The sequence below is a fragment of the Chelonia mydas genome, chromosome 18 (assembly GCF_015237465.2).
Source record: "Chelonia mydas isolate rCheMyd1 chromosome 18, rCheMyd1.pri.v2, whole genome shotgun sequence".
Lineage (NCBI taxonomy): Eukaryota > Metazoa > Chordata > Testudines > Cheloniidae > Chelonia > Chelonia mydas.
The window spans coordinates 8,619,921-8,630,870 of record NC_051258.2 but is presented as its reverse complement, the minus strand read 5'-3'; the positions used below and the strand labels follow the sequence as shown (position 1 = coordinate 8,630,870).

General features: G+C 44.8%; 1 protein-coding gene across 8 annotated transcripts in view; it reads left to right on the top strand.

Annotated features, from left to right (window-relative positions):
- Positions 1–128: 128 nt before the first annotated feature.
- TMCO4 (transmembrane and coiled-coil domains 4) overlaps positions 129–10,950 on the top strand; it is an 83,222-nt gene continuing 72,400 nt past the window's right edge. For 2 of the 8 annotated variants that reach the window (XM_043531868.1, XM_043531867.1), the window contains exons 1-2: positions 2,381–2,467; positions 9,347–9,531. In XM_043531868.1, the coding sequence (XP_043387803.1) occupies positions 2,423–2,467; positions 9,347–9,531 (230 nt within the window). In that variant the 5' untranslated portion in view covers positions 2,381–2,422. Of the gene's footprint in view, positions 267–1,295; positions 1,355–1,669; positions 1,691–2,380; positions 2,468–9,346; positions 9,532–10,950 lie in introns of those variants that run through there. The other 6 variants (XM_043531865.1, XM_043531866.1, XM_027829929.3 and 3 more) reach the window with 6 other exon arrangements.

Here is a 10,950-nt window from a genome sequence, read left to right as displayed (position 1 = left end):
CAGCCGGCGCTCCCCTCTCCCGTCACGCACTTTGCGTAGCCCTTCCGCTCCCCCGCGCTGGCTACGTGAGGCAGCCGCCGCATTCGCCGTTTGGCCATAGCTCCCCCTACGCGAGCTGCGTAACTCGGGCCCTCTCGGCGTCCCTGAGCCTCGGGGTGGGGTTGAGCACCGAGCCCGCCTGAGGAGACGGGAAAGCGGGGAGGCGACGGCACCTTAGCACGGTGCCGCCCCCTTCCTCCCTGACGCTTTGCGGGCGGAGACGCACGGTAGGACAAGGGACGGGTTGTTTCTGCCTGGATCGGGCCTGGACATGCGTTGAGGGGTCCCTCCAGACCGGGGCCCGGGGGAGCCCCCCGCACTGGGGTCCCAGCCTGGGGGCTCCCCTCCCGGGGGAAGCGGATCAGGGCGGGGAGTTGCCCTCTCCCGCCCCACCCCCACCCGCGGGGCTCAGGTTCGGACAGGGCTTCGCTGCTCCCCCCCCTCCCCGGCCCCGATTCACCCCCCTGGAGGAGCGGGGATGCTGGAGCCCGCCCCCCGCGTCTGAGCCCTTTGGGGAACCGTGCACCCTGCTGCCCCCCGATAGTCACCCCAGGGGGCGACAGGGGAGCGGCTGCTGTCGGGAGCAGAGCTGCAGGAGCCTGGACGGGGAGTGTAAAACGTTTTTGGAAGGGGGGGGTGGAGAAAATGGGACCCTCACCCCCAGCCTTGCACCCGTTCAGGGGGTGAGAATAGGTCACACGCACACACCCTTTTTTCATGTTCTGTGTGTATATAAATCTCCTCACTGTATTTTCCACTGAATGCATCCCATGAAGTGAGCTGTAGCTCACGAAAGCTTATGCTCAAATAAATTGGTTAGTCTCTAAGGTGCCATAAGTCCTCCTTTTCTTCCTGCACCCTGGGTGGATCTGGTTTCCGGATCTAATCCTGTGTTTAAGCAATCTTGTCCATCTGGGTGTTTCGGATTCTAGCGATAATAATTGTATTTGCACCGATGCATTCCTCCTGGGCTGATGTCTGTACCCACTCAGAGATCCACCATCTGCTTTACTATATCCCACGGTACGGCTTGACGTTTAACCATCTTCATGGTTTACTATGAAGTGCTTTCTCCCCTAGAATCTACTGAAACACTGCCGCTGCCCGTCACTCTGTCTGGCTCCCTTTGCTACCTTCCCATTGACACCTTAGAGCAGAACTGTGTGGAGCTTGGTCTCTGCTCCCATCTGATCCTACTCTCCGTTCCTTCTGCCCGTGCCTCATACTTTACCTCTCCCTTTCTATTCATCTGTTAGTGCTTCCCTCCCTGGCCTCCTGTGGCAGGCATCTACTCCTTTTTACCTCCCTCCGCAAAGTAGGTTTCCTTCATGTCAGTTTCCTCCCCAGGAAAGTGCTGTGTGTTTTGTTTTGTTTTTGAATATTTTTCATTGTTTTCTAACATCTTATGGAAAACAATAGTTCCACTTATTTTACTCAAATAAAAAGCTCTCACAGAACTACACAGGAAACACTATCACATATTCATGGATTAATTTATATCCAATTTAGGATCACATATGGGTCCCCTATCCTCTTAAATGTCTCTGGTTGATCCCTGAAAGTGAAACTCACTCCTGTGCAGAGGACCAGCACAAAGCTGAAGATAGATAAATTCAGACTTGGAATAAGGCATACATCTTTAACAAAGAGGGTAATTAATTATTGGAACAATTTACCATGGGATGCGTTACCTAGGGAGGTGGTGGAATCTCCTTCCTTAGAAGTTTTTAAGGTCAGGCTTGACAAAGCGCTGGCTGGGATGATTTAATTGGGGATCGGTCCTGCTTTGAGCAAGGGGTTGGACTAGATGACCTCCTGAGGTCCCTTCCATCCCTGATATTCTATGATTCTGTATAGTAGATTTTCCATCATTGAAATTTTTAAATCAAGATTAGCCATCTTTCTAAAAACTTGATCTAGCTTGAATAGGCAGTTATAGGCTTGAAACACAGTTCAGTGGGTGAAGTACTCTGGGCTGAGCTATGCATGAGGTCAGACTAGATGATCATAATGGTCCTTTCTGACCTTAAAATCTTGAAAGGTCTATGCACCATGTAAATTCCACTTGATACCTATTCTGAGGGTTTAAATTAGATGTAAGTGTTCATTGGCCTTTTGCTGGCCCTTTGTGCACTCCGAATGCAAAAAAAAGGCCTGATCTAGAGATCAGTGAGCTTTGGATTAGGTCCCAATAAAATAATGCCAATACTGTCAACCCCAAATGGTCAGATTTTGTGAGTCAGGCTGCAAAAATCATGAGTTTGTCTTTAAAATTATGAGTTTTTTAATAAAATATACTTTGGATTGTTTTTATTTGCCTCTTGGTTTTTCAAACCTTTAGGGCTTCTTAGGTGTGGGCAGAGTGAAGGGGGAGTACAATGAGATGCGAACAGAGACAACAGGAGCTGAGTTGTACAGAGCCTTGAAGGTGACTTGCTGGGGAAGGCAGTGGAGGGGCATAATCGCTGTCAGGTCTTTAGGGTGCTTTGTGTTTTTAAGCTTTTCTCCGCAACCATGAGTGCTAGCAAAAACTTTTTTTTTTTTTTTAAAGCTGAGATTTTCCAGGTACTATCCTGATTCCAGTACTGTGTGGTTTACATTAAGTATACAGCTCTGCAGTGGAATTCTACATTATATTTGTATGTTTTGTGTCAATGTATAATCCATTCTGAAAAGTAAATATGTTTGTTGTGTGATTGTGCGTAGGTGGACCTAGATTCTGCAGGCACATAAACGATGTGTGACTTTACTTATACGAGTAATCCAGTGGAAGTTAATGAGAGAACTCATGTGCATAAAGCTGCTTATGTTCATAAATGTTTTCAAGATTATGGCCTTAACTGGCTTTTAGAGAGGAAGGATGGTCTAGTGGTTAAGGCACTGACTTGCGAGATCCAGGTTCAATTCCCTGTTCTGCCACAGGCTTCCTGTGAGACCTTGGGCAAATCACTTAGCCTCTCTCTACCTCAGTTAACAGCTGAAGATCATGACACTTCCCTGCCACGTAGGGGTGTTGTGAGGATAACAAATACATTAAAAAGGTTGTGAGGAACTTTGAGATCTACTGATGAAATATAACAGTTAGGTGGTGGTATAGCAAATTACAATCTTCCTCTGGATAAGGTGTTTTTAATGTTGCATTGCATTTTTCTGTCAGCGTCTGAAATAACTCTTGTGATTGCTATTTTAAAAGCTGTATAAATTAGAGTTTCCAAAATACCCGTTTGAAGTTCCTTTAATTCATTTGCCCAAACGGCATTTACAGGAATAATAAGGCATTTGTGTGAATTATAAAAACATCCACAGTTACATTAGATAGGATTAAAAAATATAAGGGATACAACCTGCATGCTTGAAAGGATAAAGCCAATCATTAACTGCCTGAGGTTACAAAGACATTTCCCTTAATGGCAGTTTATTCTATAATTGCCCATTTCTGAGGTTTTTTCACTTTCCTCTGAAGCATCCGGGACTGCTGGAAAGAGGATAGTGGACTAAATGGTCTGTTGGTCTTATACAGTGTGTCAGTCTTTGCATTTCCACATATCCGGATAATAGCTGAGCGATAGAAATCAACAGCAGTGCTTTTGTTTTATCATTGGAAAAGGCATAATTATTCTCTGATCAAAGACATCCATTAACCTTATAGTGCCTTTCCTCCTAAAGACTAGATCAGGGAAACCTAAATAAAATCTCCCTCATTGTATTGACATCAGCAGAGCTCGCTTATGGCCACATTTCAGGACAGCACCCCAGTTTAAGAAAGTGCTCAATCCCATTGAAGTTTACACCATCTTAAAGTTACAAATGTACTTAAATAGTTTCCTAAATAGAAAGAGGTTTACACACATGCTAAAGTGCTTTTCTGGACTGGGGCCCATGTGATTAAAGATAACTTACATGAATAAGGTTTTGCAGAATCAAGCCCAATTCTAGGCAATCTGGAAGTATTATTTAATGGTCATGAAGAAGAATATATTATCGGGTTGTAATTTTGTATGTTAAATAATCTGCTCCCCTGCTTTGCATTGAATCCATCATATGGTCACATTTCGCTCTGTGTGTCTAATATTGTTTAGTGTATGTCTATTATATCCTAATCTTGCAATTGGATCCATATGGGCAGATCTTTCCTGCCACATAGACCACACTGATTTCAGTGAGTCTCCACGTGGTCAGAAAGTCTGCCCAGGCCAACCCAGTTGCAGGCCTTGAGCCTTATATGCAAACTGTTTGGAATTTCCTCCGTGATCTATACAGCTCTGAATGTGCTGTCAGCTCTTAACAAATAACTCTGTGAGAGATAATACAGAGGCCCTCAATGCTACTCAGGTATTGTTGTGTGATGCAAGACAGTCCATCCCTCCAGCACCTGAAGTCCTGCATCTTACCTTCTAATCATTCCTGCTCTTTTTTTTCCTTGGGGAATGAGACTCAGAAACTAAAAGTTAATTTGTATCTTCCTTTGCACCAATACAACCCCACTGTGTCAATGAGATGAGTCAGGTGCATTTGAGGGTTCCAAGGATTTAACCCATTCTGCTGGTTGGCAGTTCCAAGTATCTATATTTTAGCATAGGCGTGAATGTGAAGCTAGTATGCCTATGTTTGCTTTTCCACCGGTAGGGAACACTCAAGTATTTTACAGCTGTGGATCTTTAATGTAGGATTATTATTTTACTTTTTAAATAAGATTGCTGAAGTCATTACATAAAATACAGCACCGTTCAAGACAACAAAGGGCACTTTATGTGAAAAGCTGGTGATAAAAATTTCTTTCAAGTGACAGCTCAGATTATGGAAATGCTTTGGACTGCTGGATTACCTTGCTTGAAACAGGGACACCTACTTCAGTGAAACAAGCTGAATATAATCCTCAGGATATGAGCCTGGCTATGGGACCAATTTTCTCTTGTTGGAGTCAGTGGCATAATACCCAGGCCAAAATTTTCAGACTTAGCACCAAACTAAGTGGCCTGATTTTCAGAGGTGTTGCGCTCCTGCAGTTCCCATTGATAGAGCCCTGCGTGGATACAAAATTTGTATCCACATCCGATCTTTGATCTGCAAACATGGTCCACGGATATCTACAGATTTGCAGGGCTCTACCCATTGATTTCAATAGCAGCAGGATGTGACTGTTTATCAGGTAGGCCAATATGTTGAATTTGACTAAACCAGATGTTGTTATTCCTGACACTGCACTTCAGAAAATCCAGCTGTTTCTAGGTACCTGTACATACTTAGATACCTAACTGTAGGGACCCAAGTTCGAAAGTTATTGCCCATAATATCACCTCAAAGCTCTGATTTGTGGATGGGAGAACACAAAGAATAGGGCTTCTTAGAACCTTAATAACTTTTCCGGAAACTCCCAACTTTTTTTTTAAGGATCTGTTTGTTGAGTTTTATGGAATAAGGTTACAGACAAAGAAGCTATTGTTGTGTCCTTTCTACAGTTGGTTGTATTGATTACACTAGCAGGAAATAAAGATTAGATTGTGCAGGTGACTGTACTCTACACTAGAGTCAAGAATGAGGTAGATCATAAAAAGATTGAAAACAATGTGCAGAAACTTCCTGGACTAACAGGGGCTCCCCATGTGAAGGAGGGGAGAATGACTTCTAGTAATTGAGGGAGTACACTGAACTTTGTTCAGAATGGGAGCATTCATGTCCCTGGAATGTATATTCAGTCAAAAAATTAGCGGACACAGTATATCTGGAATTAAATGTAAAGGTGAAAACACCTACTGGGCAATCCCAGTTTCTGAAGATGGCATTTCTCCCGGGATACTGTCTCTAGACCAGGGGCGGGCCTGAGGCCCACATCGGGATTCCGAAATTATATGGAGGGCTGGTTAGGGGAGGCTGTGCCTCCACAAACAACCAGGTGTGGCCCGGCCCCCGCCCCCTAGCCCACCCGCACTGCTTCTCTCCCCCTGACGGCAGTGAGCTGAGGCTGCGGGGGAGGGGGGACAGCAAGGGAGGGGCTGGGGGCTAGCCTCCCAGGCCAGGAGCTCAGGGGCTGGGCAGGAGGGTCCCGCGGGCCGGATGTGGCCCATGGGCCATAGTTTGCCCATCTCTGCTCTAGACCCTGCTCAGCTGCTCCATTTTTCGTGTCAGCCTATGAATGGTAGGTACCCTATAAATGTAACTCCCCACACCCTTCTAGTGGCTGGCAGGGAGAAGGAGCGTTTTGTCTCTTCAGAGACACCTGGATGCTATCTCCTCCCCTTGGAATCTGTCATTCTTAGGGTTTTCTGCAATACCAAGCATCATAGTATCCTAAGAGCCGCTCAGGACAGTTAGATCTGTATTAAATTCTCCAGAAGTTGCTAGTTTAGGTCCTTTTGCTGGCCAAGGAAATCTTCTCTCTCGCTGGGAGCAAGTGGATTTTTTCAGTCATGTGTCTGTTATAATAATATGCTCACGTCTGCAAGTCTGTAGGGCTGATAACAGAAGTGCCAAGCTATGGTTTGCAAGAACTGCTGGCACTTGAAATACGAGATTTCATGGCAACAATTTATTCAATAAGTTGGAGTCAGGATGACACTTTAGGGGGATCAGACTCTAGCTAATGCTGTAAAATAGATTTCTTTACCCAAAAGTAGAGCTTTGTGATTAGCCACATGATATGAAGTGTGCAGCTTTTGCTAAGCCTTGCACTAAATGGTGTGAGTGCAGTGGAGATCTGCAGGTCACATGTCCACATTTGAAAGACATGGCCAAACACATGGCCTGTCGTACAGACGACAAGCTGCCTGAACTGATACATCAGCAGCATACGAGGAAAAGGACGTGAGTCAGTGAGACAAATAGGGACTCTTTTATCATTTGAGATGTCATAGAAAACTGTTAGCGAGCAGGGAAGGTCTAGCTCCCTTCTTTAGAGTTACAGCTTAACCTAGCAAGTGCTGACTCGTTGCCGACCCAAACGTCACATGCCCAAGATGGAACCTCACCCAAGGCCAGCAATGGAGCTGAGGAGTCCGCTCAATCCCTTGGGAAGTATGTTTCAGCGCCTGCCCTTCTCAGTCCATACAGCGAATTAGGGCAGTTTTATTATTTTGTTCTTTCATGGACTTTGGGTTCCCGAGTTGTGTTGTTTTCATGGGAACACAATGAGATACCTCAGACCTGCATGGTCAAGTCACAGAACCGGAAGATGCATATGGGAGGGGCCTCTGTTCCCAGAAAGACGGGTGCATGAGTCATGCCGATTGCCAGCTCTTGAAGAGAGCGATGGATTTTCATGGAATTTAAACAGCAGCAATTGCATAGGATAGGACTTGAACTTGCATATTTCTAAAATAACTTCAAGGCAATTCTGAATCAGGAGGAGCCCTCTTCCCCCTTTGCAGACAAACCCAGGCTGCCTTGGGATACTGATTGATGAAAGATTATTTTTAAACAGAGAGTTTAAGGTCCGAAGGGACCGTCAGATCATCTAGTCAGACCGGTCTATCACAGGCCTCTAATACTACCCAGCCACCCACACTCTAAACCCAACATCTGGAATTAGACCAAAGTACACAGCCCTCAAGAGACTAAGCTGTTGTGTGCCACAGGCAGAGAATAGGATGAACCGAGGTGCACCACTACCTGAGGCCCCTGCGGTGGCAGAGAATCAATTAGGTCAGATGTACCGATATGGTCCTAGCAAATGACCCCCAAGGTCACTGCCGTGGGGGAAAATTTCTTCCCAACCCCACCCGTGGTGATCGGTCCCGTTCTGCACTCCTTTATGAGAAATTGTCATGTGGATGCTGTCTGTGCACATCTGCCCCCTCTGAAATTCCTGGTCTGATTAATGCCAGCCACAGCAGCCTGCCTTAAAGCTTGCTCTGGCCCACTTAGATCCTCATCCAATGCCTGGTAAAGTCAATGGGAGTCTCTCCGTTGACTCCAGTGAGCTTCGAATCAGGCCTTTCATGCCTTGCCCGGCACACACAATGTGATGCACACCTAGAGGTAACATTTTTCACACCTTGATTGGCACACCTAGCCGCAGGTAGCACCCGACTAGGAATTTAAGCACATGCCTAACTTTAACCATGTGAGCAGTCCCAGGCAGGAATACAACTTTCTTGCCAAATCAGGGCCCTAATGCCTTGTTTGGTGGTTTAAAAGCCTATTTGCCTATACGAACCCACCCTTTTACCATTGTGAAATGCCCTAAATGTTTGAAAATCTACACCACTCTGATTTCCTTTGTTCTGGTTACTGCCAAAATTATTAGCCTCTTTTCTCTAGCAGCATAGATGTGCCTAAAGCATTACGGTAGCAAAGTTGCATATATCAAAACAGAACAAAAGTTCCTGCTACCACAAATCTTACAAACTCTGATCCTGAAATCACCGCTGATGAAACTGGTAGCAGAACCCCCATCAACTTAATTGGGTGCGGGATTGGATCTTAAAAGCAAAAATAGATATGTTATGATTAACATATATAGCACACAATGGGGGGTGTATAATCAACAAACATAGGCATTGTGGAACAGGTGGGTGGGAGAATTGGGGGTAATAGATGGGGGATTTGAAAGAGGAGCAAGGAGAATATAGGAGGAAATTTATCCCTGTGCAGAGGGCCAGCGCAAGACTATGCAGCACTTAGGTCCTATTTTGAGGAAACATGTACTGGGAAGTTGAACCAAGCAGAATTGAGTTGGCCGTGGACAAAGGATGCAAAGTGAGCAGTGGAGAGGGAGCCTTGAGCATAGTATAGGAAGCAGGATGGGATGTAGAAAGTCCAGTAATCGCAATAGGAAAGTCCGTTAGAAAGCAAAAGTTTTCCCTTTAATCAGGCTGCTTCTGAGCTGAACTTTCTTCCCTGAATAAAATGCTTCCAGCATAATGAACAGAGGGGTGATTTGGTTTTGGGGTGGCGTGGGTGTATAAATTCCCAGACTGCAATAAATTAGTCATTGTGATAAGTGGCAGTGCTTTTATACTAATGTTAATTTAGTGGTTTCCATGTGTGAGGCATATGCTTCATTAGTATTCAGTGAGCCCAAATCCTTTGCAGCTTGAAGTGGATTTCTGATCTTTTGTGTAAGTGTAAATAATTAACTGTATTGTGGAAACACTTGATAATTGTTGAAGGTGAAGACAAGGTGAAGCCTGAAGCCACCAGGAGTGTGTTTTGTACAATATCACACCATTGGGTAAACACACAAGGCTGCCCTTGGCAAACTCAATGAAAGACAGAGCCAGGAAGTACAATCACTGGAAAGGAAAATCTATCAGTCACTTTCCTCACTGCTTTCAAATACCATTGTTTTTTCGTTATTTTGAAATGGCAGGTGAGAATGGCTGAGGAACAGAAGTGGAGCAGGTGGGCTTGGAGACGACTCAGGATGGCTGAAGAGACGGATGCAAAGGAGCCATGTGAGCTTGTGGGCAAACAGCTGGGTGAACCAGGAAGGTTTGCATACGCAGCTCTCTGTGGGATATCTCTGGCTTACTTGTTTCCTGAAAAGGAGCAAAGGTAGGACGGTGCACAAAGCAGATTTTGTGCAGTAGCTGAGGCAGATTCTGATAACAAGCCAATCAAGTGCGTGGGATAGATTAGATTATATAGAAAAAGAGCGCCAAACTGGCACTAGTGGCTGCATGAGGCTGTCCTTCCAAAGGTCAAGGAAGAGGACTCTGAAGCATGCCATAGGGGCAGGCTGGTTTAATCAGAGGGTTTAGACCAGATCCTTTGAGGTGCTGAAGTTTATGGGAATTGAGGTTCCACCCAGGATCAGATCCTTTGTTTCTGAAGGTACATCCCTGATTTAGGAAGGGCCTGAGCTTACAGAAAAAAGCTTTCACTTGGGAAAGCTCACAAGAAAGCGTGCAGAAGTTTGTCATGTCCAAGATAACAGGGGCCTGTATTTTTTCTGATCAAAGAGGTTGCATTTATCTGGACCCTGCAAAAGGCCTATAGATCTTCTCAAAATGAAGAAAATGTGCATCAGCTGGGCATCCATGAAAGAGATTTTGGGTAGAATTTTTGGAAGTGCCCAAGTGACTTGGGCTCTTAAATCTCAAGGCTTATCTGCACTGGGAAATGTACTGTCATAACTATGCTACTATGGTTATACTGCTATAATTATAGGTGTAACGCGTAGTGTGGACGCTCTTATTATAAGCATGTGCGCATGGGGCGGTATACCTGTAGAAACTACAGCACTATAATTTATGCCTGTACATTTCCCCACATAGACAAGCACTAAGGCATTTAATGAGACTTAGGCTCCTAAATCTCTTTTGAAAATGGGACAATGGCACAAGTCACGTTGGCACTTTTGAGAATTTAACCTTTTCTCCTTACAGTGTCAAATACACCGTACAACTGTGAATAAAACATGGAAACAAATTTTCCCTTAACCTCCTGAACTATCAGGCTGCCTCAGTTGTGTCTTCAGATCCTGGGTCAGGACAGTGGGCATTGCATTCTGGTGGTACAGAGACAGAGGTTAACTATTCTTTCTTCCCTGCAAGCATATATATATATATATCTCACACACACACCCTTATCTCCCAGAACGTCAATATAGAGCTTACACAAGTCAGAAGCATTTCTCTACATTTGATGCCTAGACAATGTTCATTTCTGGCAGGGAAGAAAATTAGGGGCTTGATTTATGTTTTCAGCTGTTTTAAACGCATTTTCTCTGTAATTCCTACAGTCAGAGCCTCTGAAATGTAACAGTATTATTCGTATAAGTTTGTGCTTCCATAGCACATTGGAACAGTAAGGAGAGATATATGGCCTAAGACTGATATTAGGAGTGTTCTTGGTTATTTTCTTGACCATATTTACTTTCCTTTACATCTAAAATTTCCTTGTGCTTCACTGCAGAGTGAGTCTGTTAACACTGCTCATGCCAAGCCCCAGGCCTACAAAGGGTAATGGTAC